Below are 18322 nucleotides of genomic sequence, written 5' to 3'. Positions count from 1 at the left end.
TTTTTTTTTTATGTTTTCTGATGTATTTAGTATAAACTGTATTTTTATAAGGAACAAAAAAGGTACATGCATTGTGCTTTAGTTGTGATAAGTCGTTTGTTTTGTTGGTGTACGTTGTAATGATCTCATGATCTCATGTTTTTATGTTTTTGTTGTTGTGTGTCAAAATAAGATTTTACTACATCTTTTCGTACGTAATTTTTGTCGAAACGAAAGGGAAGGGAGCGAGAGGCCGCCCCCTTAAGTGTCCCGGTTGGGCAACAGAGATGTCTGGCAGCCCTAACTTAGGTGCCTTTTCAAGTATAAAATCCATTAAAAAACGGAAGAAAACGGCATCCCTATGATTTCAACTTATGCCAAAAGTTTGTAATTTGAAAGAGAAAAAACATAAACAAGCAATTTGTGAACAAAAAACATGTTTTTTACAAAGATGTCTAAAGAAGCTATACACATATAAAAAATAGCAATCCACAATGCTTTATTGGCAGGAGGAGGATACTTCAATTAAAATAAGCTTCTAGTTTCGAAGTTGGCACAAAATTAAATTTTTTGGTTTGTTGTTTACAAAAAAATACTTGCCAAATATATAAGTCAAAATTCAAGGCGAATTCATATAAGGTGGTATCGATTCAACAAATACAATTACTTGTATTTTGTTTTTGCTTTTAGCTGGTGATTGTCAAATTTAAGCTATTCTTCTCCGAATGAAAAAGGGCGACAGAAAATGCAAACACTCTCACGTTTTCACTCACTCACTAGCAAAATATAAAATTTTGACAATCAAACGCTACACACAGCTGATTAAACAACACCACCTTTTATAAATTCGCCTTGTCAAAATTGTTAAATATATATCGCTTTCATTCATTCCTTCATAGAGTTGGTGCTTCTTTTATAGGAAAATTCATACTGCTTATGACCAGATTCATACCATGTAAGTGCACCATTACACATTTTTAGTTTAATCAAAGAGTAATTGCCTTTTTGTGTCCAAAAGGTGTCAACAATATAATAAATGTAGTGTTTGTTTACTTTCATTCTGTTTTTTCTTCCCTTTTCATTTCATGAAAAGTCAAAGCAAATGCAGATCAAGAGTGTAAACACCTTCAAATGACTGATTTCAAATCATGCATTTGGGTCCAATATAAATGTAATATAAATGCTGCGTCAAACATTCGCGGAAAGTTGGTGTGGCTAGAGATACTATTCTATTCGAAAGGAATTTCGTTATGTAATTGCAAAAGATATGCACCGTTCATTCGATTTTCAAAAACGATATGAAATAACTTTTTATTTTTTGAATAAAATTGCCACCTTTTTAAAAATTATAAAATCTGCACGGTTCGTTGGACGTTGGACGCGTGAATACGTACAATAAGGATTTATTTTTTGAATAGAGTTGGCGCCTGTCTACAAAATTATAATCTTTACATCCTTTGCATGATTTTCAAAAATGAGGTGACAAATGAAAGGCCTCGGCCTCTAGATATTAAATACGTTTTTATTTTTTTGAAAAGGATTGTAACCTTTTTAAAAATTATAAAATCTGCATGGTTCGTTGGATTAAAACAATAAGACGTCAAATGAAAGGTCTGGGCCTGAAGACGTACAATGGTATGAAGCCATATGAACTGCTGATACGCTAAAATAGAGGGACTACATGTTCTAATGAGGAATTCAATGATATCGAGTGGTATGCATATAATACATTTTTTCATATGAAATATTATGGGGAGATACTGTAAACATACTGTTGGGATACTGTTAAGCATATGAAATTATAGCAAGTTGGATTTTCATACATCTTCCCATAGAAAGTTTAACAGATGCAGAGATACCAAGGAGCTTTTTTCCATTTTGATGCCTTTTTTAACATAAAACCCACCGAAAAGGAGGAAAGCGGCAACTCCGCCATTCACATATATGTCAAAAGAAGGAATTTTAAAAATTAAAAACAATAAACCAACAATTTCAAAACAAAAAATCTTTGTACAAGATCTTTTTCAATAGAAGCAACTCACGTATGGTGGACAATAAAAATATAAAGCACTATGATAACAAGACATTACACAACATTTTAATGAGCGTTATATCACATTTAAGTAAAAATAAGCCTATATTTGTCAATGGAAGTGAATATTTTTTGTTGTTTACAAAAAGACTTGCCAAATACATATATGTAATACTTCTATATTGGCAGTAAGCTAACTTCTCAATGTGTAAGCATTCCGAAATCAAAGCGAGACAGTCTAGTACCGTTTTTGTCAATGTATTGTGTACTTGAGTGCCGTTTTTGTATATGTGTTGTGTACATGCTTATTTATAAACGTGTGTGTTCCTTTTCTTTCGTACGTGTTTATTGATATATCTGTACTGTAGTGTTTTCGGACGGTACTAGCTCTTACTGCCAATATAGGAGTATTACATATATGGCCAAATATACATATAAGTCAAAATTATAGAAGGCATGTATACTTCTCCCTTTCATTTTTTCATACAGTTGATGCTTCTTTCTGGCTTTTACAAAATGCAGGGATACCACACTTATTTCGGTACAATATCATCGTAATGTATTTTCAATTCGAAATTGCCATTGTAGAACAATAGGTGCATATTTGCAAACTAATGCAAAGAATGGAGTGTTATATCTTAAAAGGTTAGGAGAATTAACGAAACAAACAAACCTTTTATGGTCTTATGTTTCCTTCAAACCCCATTGCTACTTTTTCTACCTCTTCCTTTTGTTTAGCGCTGTAACCGCTTAAGTTATATTTTTTATTTTATATATGTGAGTTATTTTGAATGAGCGTTTTTTCATTTGCCTATGAATTTTGGGTACATTTTCTTATAGTACCTCTCATTCCTTTTGATATTACATATATACACTCCGATGTTCGCGGTCGCCCCTCTGTTGGTAATAGTAAACCTCCGAGTGTATTCTGCCATGAAAAGAGCTTCTCATAAGAATACAATTGACGTTCAGAGTCGGCGTAAAACTATCATTTACTTTGTGTGACAAAATCACGCACGCCACATATGGGAGGAGAAGCTAGGCCAAACACTAACATATTCGTCGTTTAATGTACAAAAGCGCGTATTGTGGTTCTGCGAAACCTCGTAACTGACATTTGTGCCAAAAAAAGATATTTGCTCACCGGAAGCTCCTGGGATCAAGCCTTTAATCATTTATACTAAAATATCGATTCTTATGTAGATATAAGAAGAAGAGATAATTAAGTTTAAAAGAGAGAACCGTTTCGAATTATGACAAGTTTTACTCTCTCCTATAAAATTTACAACCTTACCTTGCAACCTTACATACGAGGTTTTGCATTTTCTTGATACGCTGTTTTGTACTTTAAACGACGGTATGTAGAAGTATTGCACTTATGTTAGGGCTGCCAGACGTCCCGGTTTTCCCGGACATGTCCCGGTTTTAGACTATTTGTCCCGGCGTCCCGGTCCTACCTTAAAATGTCCCGGGTTTCGTTTAAGTGTCCCGGTTTTCGATTTGATTGCACAAAATTTAAATGAAAGAGAAAAACGTGTTGTAATATTAAGAAAAATGTTATGAATTTACTGGGGGAAATAAAAATAGTACTTTCATACCACGCATGCGTGGTGTTGAATAAAACTTAACATCTGAATGCACATTTATATGTCTGGCTGTAGCTGAGTGCGCGGAGCTGCTTGCCACAGTTTGTTAATTTCCAGAGGGTCAGGGTTGTAATCCCATTACAGACAGCATGGAATTTAAATATTTTTTTTTTAACTTAATTATGAAAAAGCATCCGTTAAGTGCATAGCGCTTCATTTTATTTGAATTGAATATTTCTGTACTAAATACTAAAATTTGTATACTTAAATGTATTACGAGTTGGGTTGGTGCTCTTTCATATGCGTACGTTATTTTTTTTTAATTTCGCACGTTTTGCACTAGCAATAGTTGATGATTAATATAAGTACCTAAATACGTTAAAATGACATGCGCAGAGTTTTACAATTATATTAAGCAAAAGCCAGAAGTTTTGAAACAAGTTCACAGCAATGAAAGAAATGACTGATATTTAAATGTTATCTTGTGCTTAAATATTTTTTCTTTCATGAAACCTAGAGTACTTATAAGTACAGTTCCGTACAAAATTATTGGCTCGGAGAGTCTTTCATCCGATCACAATTTCTAATCAGATCTTTTACAAAAATTTTGAAAATGTAGCTTTTGAGCCAATTATTAAAGTGCAAATCTGAAGTTACCAGAAAATTTCGTTGATTTTTTGCAATTATTTATTTTTTGCTGACAGTGTCTTCCATATAAAAAAAATTATCGAACATAGTTTGTATGGAAGAAACTATCAGTAAAAACAATACCAAAAATCAACTAAATTTTTATGGGATGCAAAACTTCATTTTCAAAATTTTTACAAAAAAGTCTGAATAGAAAGTTGCGAATTTGTATGCAAATTTATTGCATTTTCCCGAGATTTGCACAAAGTTTAGACATTTTTTTTTTATGTTTTCTGATGTATTTAGTATAAACTGTATTTTTATAAGGAACAAAAAAGGTACATGCATTGTGCTTTAGTTGTGATAAGTCGTTTGTTTTGTTGGTGTACGTTGTAATGATCTCATGATCTCATGTTTTTATGTTTTTGTTGTTGTGTGTCAAAATAAGATTTTACTACATCTTTTCGTACGTAATTTTTGTCGAAACGAAAGGGAAGGGAGCGAGAGGCCGCCCCCTTAAGTGTCCCGGTTGGGCAACAGAGATGTCTGGCAGCCCTAACTTAGGTGCCTTTTCAAGTATAAAATCCATTAAAAAACGGAAGAAAACGGCATCCCTATGATTTCAACTTATGCCAAAAGTTTGTAATTTGAAAGAGAAAAAACATAAACAAGCAATTTGTGAACAAAAAACATGTTTTTTACAAAGATGTCTAAAGAAGCTATACACATATAAAAAATAGCAATCCACAATGCTTTATTGGCAGGAGGAGGATACTTCAATTAAAATAAGCTTCTAGTTTCGAAGTTGGCACAAAATTAAATTTTTTGGTTTGTTGTTTACAAAAAAATACTTGCCAAATATATAAGTCAAAATTCAAGGCGAATTCATATAAGGTGGTATCGATTCAACAAATACAATTACTTGTATTTTGTTTTTGCTTTTAGCTGGTGATTGTCAAATTTAAGCTATTCTTCTCCGAATGAAAAAGGGCGACAGAAAATGCAAACACTCTCACGTTTTCACTCACTCACTAGCAAAATATAAAATTTTGACAATCAAACGCTACACACAGCTGATTAAACAACACCACCTTTTATAAATTCGCCTTGTCAAAATTGTTAAATATATATCGCTTTCATTCATTCCTTCATAGAGTTGGTGCTTCTTTTATAGGAAAATTCATACTGCTTATGACCAGATTCATACCATGTAAGTGCACCATTACACATTTTTAGTTTAATCAAAGAGTAATTGCCTTTTTGTGTCCAAAAGGTGTCAACAATATAATAAATGTAGTGTTTGTTTACTTTCATTCTGTTTTTTCTTCCCTTTTCATTTCATGAAAAGTCAAAGCAAATGCAGATCAAGAGTGTAAACACCTTCAAATGACTGATTTCAAATCATGCATTTGGGTCCAATATAAATGTAATATAAATGCTGCGTCAAACATTCGCGGAAAGTTGGTGTGGCTAGAGATACTATTCTATTCGAAAGGAATTTCGTTATGTAATTGCAAAAGATATGCACCGTTCATTCGATTTTCAAAAACGATATGAAATAACTTTTTATTTTTTGAATAAAATTGCCACCTTTTTAAAAATTATAAAATCTGCACGGTTCGTTGGACGTTGGACGCGTGAATACGTACAATAAGGATTTATTTTTTGAATAGAGTTGGCGCCTGTCTACAAAATTATAATCTTTACATCCTTTGCATGATTTTCAAAAATGAGGTGACAAATGAAAGGCCTCGGCCTCTAGATATTAAATACGTTTTTATTTTTTTGAAAAGGATTGTAACCTTTTTAAAAATTATAAAATCTGCATGGTTCGTTGGATTAAAACAATAAGACGTCAAATGAAAGGTCTGGGCCTGAAGACGTACAATAAGGATTTATTTTTTGAATATAGTTTCCGCCTGTCTACAAAAGTATAATATTTACATCCTTCGCATGATTTTCAAAAATGAGGAGTCAAACGTTAGGACTTGGCCGCTAGATATGAAATGAGTTTTTATTTTTTTGAATAGGGTTTCCACCTGTCTAAAAAATTTTAATATTTACACTGTTCTCCCGATTTTCAATAGTGAGGTGTCAAACGAAGAGGCTATCTAAGAGGAATCCAAAGATGTGCAAGAAGGGTTCTTTTTTTGAATAGGGTTACAATATTTTTATAACTTTTAAAATCTGGACCGTTCGGTGGATTAAAAAAAAAATATGTGTCAAATGAAAGGGTTAGGCTTCTATATGTAAATTATGGTTTCATTTTTCCCTCAGCCCTTTCATTTGACGCCTTATTTTTTTTATCCAACGAACCGTACAAAAAAATAAAAACTTATTTAATATCTAGAGCCCAGGGCCTTTCATTTATCACCTAATTTTTGAAAATCATGCAAAGGATGCAAATATTATAATTTTGTTGACAGGCGGCAACTCTATTCAAAAGATAAATCCTTATTGTACGTCTTCAGGCCCAGCCTTTCATTTGACACCTTATTTTTTTTAATCCAACGAACCGTGCAGATTTTATAATTTTTAAAAAGGTAGCAATCCTATTCAAAAAATAAAAACTTATTTCATATCTAGAGGCCAAGCCCTTTCATCGATACATGGATGTTTCGATGCACCGGAAAAATGAACATCGATGCTAAAATACATCGCCAGGAAAACATGGATATATCGATGGTTTCCGATGTTTCACAATTTGTTAGGTTGTAGTCACATTAAAAGGAAAATTTAAAACTTTTCAATTCCAACTCTCTGTAATTCAATTAGAAAAATACTTACATATGGATGTATTTCCCTGTATTTATTTACCATTCTTTAACTCTTCCTATAAATAGAATAAAAATGCATACCGTAGTAAGTTCGCTGAGCCTAAAGTTCCAAGGGCCAACTACGGGCCAACAGGAACCCGGCCCCTTTTTAATGGTTAAGTAAGCATTTTTAATATCAAAAGATACGAGCAAACTCGGCATTTCTGCATGTTCCTCAAAAGAATAAGTAATAAAAATTCATGGCCAGTCAACAAATTTTTAGGAGCATAATGGGTAAGTTGAATTCAAGTCTGAGTCACACTAAAGTCGATGTTAAAATATCGTTGAAACTGGCATCGATGTATCGTCAATTTAGTGATTTTAGGTAATTGTAAACATCGATGGCAAACATCGAATTTTGAACCGATATTATCGATGTTTCAAAAATATCGATGCATCGTTTGCATCCCTCCTTATGAACAAGAAAAACAACAGCAGTGAACGTTCGCGAAGGCATCGATGCCACTTGTAGCTACATATATGAACAAACGATGTTAACGTGGTCCAAAGTTATATTCCGACGGATTGATAGCGTCCTCCTTTTTTTGAAATCGGTTAAAATTTTTCGAACGTACTTTGTATGGAAGAAAATGCGCGACACTGCCAGGAGAAAATGTCAAAAATAAACGGTTTTTTTCGCCAATTTGAAACTTGCACTTTTTTGTACTGAAATCTTATGGGCAACAAAACAAAATGCCGATTTTTTTTGAAGGGATTCTAAATAAAAAGTTTGAAACTTTGGTAAAACTTTCCAGAATTTTTATAATTTTTGCAAAAAGATTGAAATTTGGATTTCTATAGCTTTTGGTAGATGGGCTATACTTTTATAAAGAATTTAAATTACCTAAAAAAATTCCCTGAAAATGTGAGCCCCTAATATTAAAGATTTCCCTTTTAAAATACATATAAACGTAGATTTTTTTTCTTCAAAAATTATACAGGTCAGAGGCATTTTCTGGTATAATTTTGATCAATGATAGGGTTTCTTCAGAATTGAATGCTTTACAAAAGTGTCCAAGGCGGCGTAACCCAACTCCTACCAGCTAGGTAGTACGGGTCACTAAACCCAATTTTTTCATGAAATTTTCTCTTTTTTGTCTATCTCGTAAGTAAGAAAAGCTACAGAAACAACGTAAATGACAATGGGAAATTCAATTTTCTACAAAAAAGTTTCAGTCCACCTTATCGCTAGCAGCGATATTTCTTGAGATATTGGCGGAAAAATGTGCAGCATTGCCAGCTGTATGAAGGAAAACAAAGTGGAAAGGAATTTAAAAAAAAATCATCATGTGCTTGTTTATTGTAAAATTGGTTGATTTTACATATTTTGATGAAAATTATGGAATCTGATGCCTGTGCGATTATAGCCGCGGAGTAAAGCTGCCTTTACATGAGGCGATTTTTTGAAGGCGATAATCGCCTGCAAAAGTTGATTTGCTATCTATTTTGAGGCAAGCGATTTTTGAATCACCATTTACAAGAGCGATTTTTCTCGAGCAATGTTGAATTGCCTAGAAAATCGACTCATGTAAATCCAGCTGAAGAGCGCACTATGGCAATTGATTCGTAAAGGTATGCGGAGCTGTCGGCCATAGTAACCATGGACGCATCTACTGGTTGAATGGTTGAGCTACAGGCTATAACTCCTCCTATGCATGAAGAAATGGTTCTCAATCCATCCATGTTTGTTTTTCTCGTCCGATGTGAGGTGAAAAGTACCAAAATGGACTGCGAAAAATTATCTAATTGGGTGCAAAGCAAAAAATTTACTATAAAATTAAATTTTTAGGGCATGTCAATTAAAATTTATCAAAAATATTTCACTGCTTTCAAAATTTAAACGTAACTAGATTTTTATGTACAAATGCGGCCAGCTAATAATCTGGTTAAGTGTGCGTATCAGTTCGGATGGTGAAATTGTTCGGCCGACATCGGTCGGCCTATCAGATGCAGTGTGCGGCTAGCGTAAAAGGTATGCAACCTTTATTGTGCATATAACTCCGGCTACGCCATCCACTGTATCTTTATCATATCAACATTTACAAAAAAAAGTGCATGGTTCAAACCAAATATATTAATAAATTAGAGCTCGGAAAATTGGAACCTTTGTTTTAGATTAAAGTTCAATCCTTTGACTACACGTGTATGTTAAGGTTTTTAGATTCAGGTGATGCGTTTGGATACAACAACCCAAAACCATTATACAAATAACTAAACCGTACCCAAGTTTCTCGATAAGAGGCAACAAACATTCTTTTTTGTTCGTTAATATAAAGCAGTGGATAAATATATACGTATATGTGAAAGCCAAATTTATCTGTTTAAAACAACACCACTAATATTTCCAGCAAACACACATCGATTTACATCTTTTTGCTTAGTTTTTATATCGCTTCAGACACAGAATTGTTTTCGAACAAAATTACGCAAAAAAGCTGTAAATTTCTTACTCGTTCGTTTTTAGGCATGCCACTGTTACGAATTTCGAAAGTTCGAAAATACGATTCGGATTGCAGCTTACCATTTCTACGATTCGTAGCAAAATCCGAATACGAAAGTGTTGCAGAATAGCGATGTAAGATTATACCATAAAATGCATCTGAGCTGTAAAATTTTGAAGACAAAAGTCAAAATTTACGTGTATTTTAAACGGGAAATCTTCGCACGACCAAGGCTTAATTTTAAGGGCTCAAATTTTCTGAGATTTTTTTTTTAAGTATTTTCCACACAATAGTCGCGAAAAAAGCACCCAAATGCACACATATATGTATGTATGTAATATAAATGGTAATAAATGTTTGGTTCCTTCTTCATCGAAGTTGTCCTTTTTTTGATTTATTTTGGGCCCGAGTCATTATGGTCAACTGACAACCGTAGCTGTCTGTAGCTGAGTGCGCAAAGATGCTTGCCACGATTTGTTGATTTCCAGAGGGTCAATGTTCGAATTCCATTGCAGGAACCATGCAAATTAATTTTTTTTTTCAAGTGCAAAATGCTTTATTTTAATATGTGCGTACCTGAATTGAATATTTACTAAACAGTACTTTCGTTGGCGTTCACAGTAAGATCAAATACGTTTCTGTTTGATTTTACTATTTTTTCCCTCTGCGCCATATGTCCAAAAAGGTTTTCATGCCTGTAGACTTTTAAAAAACGAGCTTTCGTGTAAAAGTTTTGTATTCTTCTTGAACTTTTAATTACAGTTAAATATCATTATCAAAAGTTATGATTAGATGACTCTTTAAATTTTGGATATTAACCACAATAGGAGATGTAATGGTCGGTAGGTGACCACGCACCACGATCTATGGCACTCAAGCCTGGCCAATGATCGTAGGGGAAACCTTTTGGCTGAGCAAATAGACGATTCGACATTCTGCACCATGAACGATGACGCCCCCACCAGGATTATGGGTAGCTGCAGCAGCTCGCCAGACCTCACAATTGCTAGCGCTGGTTTGATCAATAGCATCTCATGGCGACCTATGCTAACACTAGCATCACACCATCTACCCATAGTCATCTCGATCAATAAGCCCACCGACTTTGCTCCCGCGGACCACCGAACCTACACCAACTTAAACAAAGCTGATTGGCACGGCTTCGCGGAAGTCACCAAGAGCAGCTTCGCCGCCCTTCTCACACCTACAAACATACACACTGGCGAACGCCAGTTCCGCAGGGTAGGCACTGCCGCAGCGGCTCGCTTCATCCCGTCCGGACGTATCGCGGAAGTCCGCCCAAATTTCCCGGCCGAAGGAGCTGTACTAGCAAATGAGCGTGACCACCTACGCAAGGTCGACCCCGGGGACCCCCGTTTGAGAGACCTTAATTTGGAGATTCGGCAACTGGTAAATCAGCATAAGCGGAAAAAGTGGGAGGAGCACTTGAAGGCCTGTAACTTCACATCTGGTGTGAGTAAGCTCTGGTCAACCGTGAGGTCCCTGTCCAACCCAACGAAGCGTGATGACAGAGTGGAAATCTCTTTCGAAGGTCACGCTTCGTCGGACCCGAAGAAATGCGCAGCCTACTTTAGTAGGCAATTTACACTGCACCCTTCGGTAGACAAGGCCAAACATCGAGTCACCAGGAGGCTGCACAAGCTGCCAAAAAACAGTGCACCACTTGTTTCCACCAGCTGTGAAGTGAAGGGGGCCATCGGGAAGGCGAAAAGCTCCAAAGCCATTGGACCCGACGGAATCTGTATGCTGATGCTATAACATTTAGGGCCTAAGGGAGTAGCTTACCTAACGGAGGTCCTCAACCTGTCCACGGCCACTCTCATCATTCCTGATGTGGGGAAATCAGGGAGAGTGGTCCCACTGCTGAAACCGGGGAAGCCCGCCAACAAAGGAGACTCTTATCGCCCGATAACGCTCCTTTCCCCGGTCGCGAAGACGCTTGAGGCCCTACTACTCCCATACTTCACTTGCCACCTGACCCCAGCGAAGCACCAGCACGGATTCCGTAAAGTGCACAGCACAACAACAGCACTTAACGCCATAAACACCCAAATAACTCGTGGCCTAAATCGAAACCGCCCCTGTGAGAGAACGGTCCTAGTAGCGCTGGACTTGTCAAAGGCGTTTGACACCGTCCGCCATTCCACGCTACTAGAAGACATCGAGGCCTCCTCACTCCCACAGGGACTGAAGTGATGGTCGGCGAATTATATGAGTGGTCGACAGTCGTCAGTAATCTTCCGAGATCAAACCTCGAAACCAAGAAGGATTAAACAAGGGGTTCCACAAGGTGGTGTTCTCTCCCCCTTACTATTTAACTTCTACATCTCGAAACTTCCTCAACCACCTGAGGGAGTTTCCCTGATCTCATACGCTGACGATTGCTCGATTTTGGCGTCCGGGAATGGAATTGATGACCTCTGCTCAAAAGTGAACGACTATCTCTCCAGCCTTTCTCGCTTCTTCACTGCAAGGAGCCTAACACTCTCCCCAACGAAATCAACGGCGACCCTCTTCACCACCTGGACGAAGGAGGTCAGGCTAGAGTTAGGCATACACGTCGATGGCACACCAATACCGACTGTAAACAACCCGAAAATTTTAGGGGTCACCTTCGATAGCCTGCTCTCCTACTCCACGCACACAACCGCAGTTGTCAATAAAGTACAGAGCCGCAACAAGGTCCTCAAGTCGCTCGCCGGCAGCACTTGGGGCAAAGACAAAGAAACGTTGCTGGCAACATACAAGGCAATTGGCCGGCCGGTTCTAAACTATGCTGCGCCAGTTTGTACGCCGGGGACTAGTTGGACGCAGTGGACGAAGCTACAGACTTGTCAGAACGCCGCACTCCGGACAGCGACTGGGTGCCTTCTGATGACGCCTGAGCACCACCTGCACAGCGAGGCCCAAGTGCTCCCCGTAAGGGAACACAACAAAATGCTCTGTAAGCAATTTCTGGTGGGGTGTCACAGAAGTGAACACCCTAACAGACCGTTGCTTCAGGAGGAGCCTCCGCCCAGGCACATCAGGGGGCACCTATTCGTGTACAAGGACGAAGTCCAACAGTATGTAGACCAACCATTGGACCCGACGACATACAGACGAGCCATCAACGACATTCATAGAGAGTCAGTCACCACCTACCTCAACTCTCGACCTATGAATGCCGTAATACAAGTCCAATCACCACCTGTGGAAGAGACGGAGCTTCAACTGCCACGAGAGACCCGCGTTACCCTGGCTCAATTACGGTCTGGATACTGTAGCCGCCTCAACAGCTACCAGTCCAGACTCGACCCCAATATCCCCAATGAGTGCCCGGCATGTGGAGAGTCCCCCACGACACCAACCACCTCTTTGCATGCCAGCTCAATCCGACTCAGCTAACACCCCTCTCCCTCTGGTCCGAACCCATCGGAACAGCTCGTTTCCTGGGCCTCCCGTTAGTTGAGCTTGACGAAAATGATTGAACGTAGACCCGAAAAAGGCGGGGCTTAGTAGTGCCTCTACAACAACAACAACAACATGTAATGGTATTTTGTGTAGCTCTCATGCTGAATAATAACTTTTGTGCATACAAATCTAAGAAGTCGCCATAAATAACAATTCAAATTGTGTGCGCACATGCTAAAAGTTTTAATTTATTTAAAAAGCGGTTTTAATGTTATTCAATAATACATTATATTTTTCCTTTGTAGCTTCCCACGTTCGCCATAACCGTAGATGGGAAATAATTAATTTTAAATTTGAGCACAATCACCTTTCAATAGTTCGTACTATAATCCATCTTTATATACGTGGTTATGATTGGACGCGTGAGCATTTTCCTGAAATTTTAGAACAAAAGACCGCCAATGGAAATATCAAAAGACGACGAGACCTCATAATTATGATCTACCAAGTCGTGCGACGATCCATTCACCAAAACCTTACACATACAATGAAGTTAGTGGAGTCCAGCCTTCGAATACCAGCGGGTTCCGGACAATGGGTGCAATTCGAAATCAAACACATGCCTGCGAACTGGCTGAATCAAAATGCTGCTAGTATGACGCTTGCAATTAAAGTCCAGGAGCCTTGGATGAGGTCCTTTTTGGTAATCGATGCGGAAGATAATCAGAATAAACAATTCGTAAGTAATAAAATCTAACGTGGTTAAACAAAACAATCAATGGTTAGGTCAGATTTTTGGTCGTAATTTACGACTTATTTGTATTTCATAAACAAATCATGCTGAAATTAAGTAATTTTTGCCGTAAATCCGAAATTCGCGAAAATTCAACCAATTTAAAAAAAAAATTGCTATCAAAATTTAAAATTTTTTAATCAGATTTTTAGGAAAGTTTTGGGCGTGCATTTTTATAGCCAATTTAATTCCAGTATAATAAGGTGGAAGTTCGAAGGTGTGCATTTTCTTCGATATAACAATACGAGTATTTTAGAACATAACGAGGGCTTATATTCAATACCCTTTATCTGCAATTTTAACAAGATTTAGCTTCTGATATAAAAATCCACTTAAGAATGAAGTGCCATAGATGCTGTTAATGCTAACCTTATAAATAGCTTGTTGGTAAAATTTACTATTGAATTGCAAAGTAAGAGTTTACATCAATTAAGTCTCAGATAAGTTTCAACATCACAAACGAGTTTTTCTGAAAATTACAAATAGAGGGTATTGAATATAAGCCCTCGATAAGTATTTTGTGTGGATGAAAATGCTAAACGCCTCCAATCGAAAAAATTCGCAAAAATCAGCGCGAATTATAAAGTACTCCAAACGTCAAATAGAACATTGCCTTTATAGTGATAATTTTTTTCAGCGCTTCCAATAGCTGCGGAAAGGTGCGCTTGATACTCAAATACTTTCTTCGGAGCTGAGTACCGAGATTTACACCCCTATTCGGCAACTCTTTCGTATTCGAATTTTGCTACGAATCGTAGAAATAGTATGCTGCAATCCGAATCGTATTTTCGAACTCTCAAAATTCGTAACAATGACATGCCTAAAAACGAACGAGTAAGAAATTGGCAGCTTTTTTGCGTAATTTTGTACGAAAACAATTCTGTGTCGTAGGCGAGATAAAATATGTAAATCGATGTGTGTTTCCAGGAAATATATGGCGTAGCCGGAGTGATATGCACTAGAACTGTTGTATACCTTTGGCATGCGGAAGCCCCTCTTCTCTGGCAACACAGGAAGGAGAATTCTACTTAGTAAAGGTTATAATCCGGAAGCGCGCCGAAGGCATTAACTGAATTGAGAACCAGTTCTTCAGGCATAAGAGGAGTTCTGGCTTGTGGTTCAACAATTCAACCAGAAGCTGACATAGATGCGCCCATGGTTACTGGGCCCGACAGCTCCGCATATCTTTGTGAAATCATTCCCATAGCGCGCTCTTACTCGCTGCTATAATTGCAAATGCAATAGAATCCATCGTTTCTTTCAAAATATGTAAAATCAAACAATTTTACTATAAATAAGCACTTGATGAGTGTTTTTTTAATTCATTTCCACTTTGTTTTCCTCCATTAAGCAGTATTCTAAAAACAACTGATAGCTGGAAATACTTCATGTTTCCGCAAGGGCTGCAACATGTGGATTATTCGTTTTTCGTAACGTAACTACGAATTACGAATTACGAAAATTCAGGTTCTAGAATAAGGGGGTTACTGAATTATATGCCCTCAAATTTCAGTGCCCTCGGAAGATCTTTAGAAGGACTATGAAACTGGACAATAACACTCTCTACTCAGCTTCTACGAACACGTATGGGTCTTTAGCACACTTTACCGTTTTTTTTGTCTTTAATTTATTTATTTAATTTAAATTGAGAAAGCATCAAAATTTTAGAAGTTGAAAATTCTACACAATTTGCAATTATTCTTAAATGAGAGCCAATCTGAAAAACCGGAGGGCATATGCGATCGCCGATATGAATATGCCCTAGAATGCCGTTTTGAATTTTTATGAAGTACATTTTTGTGGGCCTATGGTATTCGATGAATAAATACACTCAGTTGATTAATTTTAAGACTGCCACATATTAACAAGTTTTGATTATTTATTTTCTTATAAAAATGTAGTCCATTCTATAACAAACACCACACAAATCCACATTTCAAACTTTGTCCAAAAATTATTATTATATTAATTCATCGAATTTTCACCAAAGTTTTACACTTTTTTAAGAATTTTTGGTACTGTTTTGTGTACGCAGTTTTATTACTATTCGTTAATGGGAGCCTATCTGAAAAACCGGAGGGCTTATGGTATTCGATGGATAAATACACTCAGTTGATTAATTTTAAAACCGCCACATATTAACAAGTTTTGATTGTTTATTTTCATCTATTTTCTTATAAAAATATAGTTCATTCTATAACAATTACCATACAAATCCCAGTTTCAAACTTTGTGCAAAAATTATAAAAATTCAGCGAATTTTCACCAAAGTTTTACACCTTTATAAAACTGCATACGCAAAACTGTTCCAAAAATTCTGTAACATTTTGGTAGAAATTCGCTGAATTTTTATAATTTTTGCACAAAGTTTGAACAGTGGATTTGTGTGGTGTTTGTTGAAGAACGAACTATATTTTTATAAGAAAATAATCGAAATTAAATAATATTAAAAAATTGTCAAAACATGTTAATATGTATGTGGCGGTCTTAAAATTATGCAACTGAGTGTATGTCACTGAAATGAACCTAAGGTAAATGCAATTATTTTTTCTCATATAAATACCTATGTTAGAGCATTATTATAAGGATATTTCGGGGATTCCCTTAAACTTATAAAGTCTTAAACTGTGTAAAACTCGTAAGTTTACGAGGCTTTAATGGGAACGGGAAAATGTGTAAATAGGTGCGTAAAGTGACTGTTTGACAGATCAACCAGGATTTTGTGAAGCAATTTTTGTTTCGTAGTATTTCCCATAACATCACACCATCTTGTCTCTTATCACTCTTGGCTAAAATACAATTAAAAATGCTGAAAATTAGCAGAAAACCTAAGTCAGTGCAGTTAGTGGATGAAATACATTCATTTTATTCGCGTGTTATTTTTTTAATTTATTTTCATTATTTTATCATATATTTTAGTAAAGAAATTTCGGCCTCTCGGCAACACCGAGTTTTACGAGAAGGGGCTCGTAAATAGAGCTCCATACAAGTTTTGACAGTTCTTTTACGAGGCTCGTAAATTTACGATCTTTACGAGGCTTACGAGGCTTTTATGAGTTTAAAGGAAGACTCCTACTGTATTGGCAACTCAACTACATGAGTATATAATTTCTACTCTCAAAACTTTCATTTGGAAATGTAACCTTAACTTCTTATGCCAGTTCTGAAAATTATATTTTTTCTTTCGCCTAATAAAACTTGAACAAATAAGACGGCCGTTTATTTTGTCTCTTGGACTTCTATTGATATTGGTTATGGGCCCAGAACTGGCTCCATCATAGACATATATGTAATACTCCTATACTGGCAGTAAGAGCTAGTACCGTCCGAAAACACTACAGTACAGATATATCAATAAACACGTACGAAAGAAAAGGAACACATACGTTTATAAATAAACATGTACACGACACATTTACAAAAACGGCACTCATGTACACAATACATTGACAAAAACAGTACTAGACTGTCTCGCTTTGATTTCGGAATGCTTACACATTGAGATGTTAGCTTACTACCAATATAGAAGTATTACATATATGATCATAGAATAAACGTGGTCTTGAAAATTTGATTGAATTCTTAAATCAAAGATCTTATCGTTGGTCGATAAAAATGGCGAGGATGTTATCGCAGATAGAAAAGTTAAATGACGAGAATTTTTCAGTTTGGTAGGTCCAACTGAGAAGTCTTTTAGTGACTTTGGATTATTGGCACGTGATTGAGACACCCTGTAGCAGCACAGCAACAGCGGAGCAAAAAGCGGACTGGTTGGCAGACGATAAGAAGGCCCTTGCAACAATCACCCTTTGCGTAAAGCCGTCTGAATTATTGAGTTTAAAATCCTGTTTTTCAGCGAAAGATGCTTGGCTCAAATTGTCGGATACATATCGAGCTAAGGGGCCGGGCAGGAAAGTGAATTTGTTCAAGAAGCTTGTACGTTTTCAATTTCAACGATCAAACAAATTTTGTACCATCGCGGAGGGCCTAAAGGAGAATGATGTTACAATACCCGACGACATTCTTAGTATAATGGTTCTTTGTAGTCTACCTGAAGACATGGAAAACTGTGTCGTGGCCATCGGAAGCCGCGATGATTTACCTAAAATTGACAGCCTGAAGCTTAAAATTTTTAAAGAAGAAGAATGGCGTAATGGAAAGGTCCATGAGGGTGAATAAGTTGTATATTCAGTGAACGAGTTGAAGGGCAAACGACAGACTAAGCGTAAACAGTAGCCGTGGGTAACACCGTGCGGCGCCGCGCCATTGAGCTGATACCGAGAGCTGAGTTAATGGCGCCGANTGAGCTTTAGCCTGAAGAGGCGCAATTGCGCCAACACACTGTGCTGATTCCGACAGTGGCGCTGGAGTTAGGGTGTCAGCGCCAAAAAATTTGCGCCGTTACCCAGGCCTAGTAAGCAGTCCAAAACGTAAGGAGTCAAAACGTAAGGCTATGTTTCAAATTGAAATGTAAACAAACTGTTTAAGAGGATGATTTGATGGAACATAATTAGTGAAATGAAAATATGGATGAAAAATTTAAATCTATTGTATATTTTTTTATTTTTTATGACGATGGGAACAATTCCCAATTAAAAAGAAAATTGCGCGCTAAAACTTAACCGTCAGAAACT

The 18322-nt window shown here is 36.8% G+C and overlaps 1 protein-coding gene across 9 annotated transcripts in view; it reads left to right on the top strand.

Annotated features, from left to right (window-relative positions):
- The window catches only part of myo (growth/differentiation factor myoglianin), a 152483-nt gene that overhangs the window by 88396 nt on the left and 45765 nt on the right, over nt 1–18322 (top strand). For 8 of the 9 annotated variants that reach the window (XM_017634868.1, XM_017634839.1, XM_017634847.1 and 5 more), the window contains one exon: nt 13201–13634. The exons of the other annotated variant lie outside the window; for it this stretch is intronic. In XM_017634868.1, the coding sequence (XP_017490357.1) occupies nt 13201–13634 (434 nt within the window). The remainder of the gene's footprint in view (nt 1–13200; nt 13635–18322) is intronic. 9 annotated transcript variants of the gene reach the window in all.

The sequence above is a fragment of the Rhagoletis zephyria genome, unplaced genomic scaffold (genome assembly GCF_001687245.7).
Source record: "Rhagoletis zephyria isolate East Lansing unplaced genomic scaffold, Rhagoletis_zephyria_1.1 Rzeph_scaffold_00117, whole genome shotgun sequence".
Taxonomy (NCBI): domain Eukaryota; kingdom Metazoa; phylum Arthropoda; class Insecta; order Diptera; family Tephritidae; genus Rhagoletis; species Rhagoletis zephyria.
Note: the sequence above shows the minus strand (reverse complement) of the source record. Positions and strands in the feature narration are given on the sequence as shown.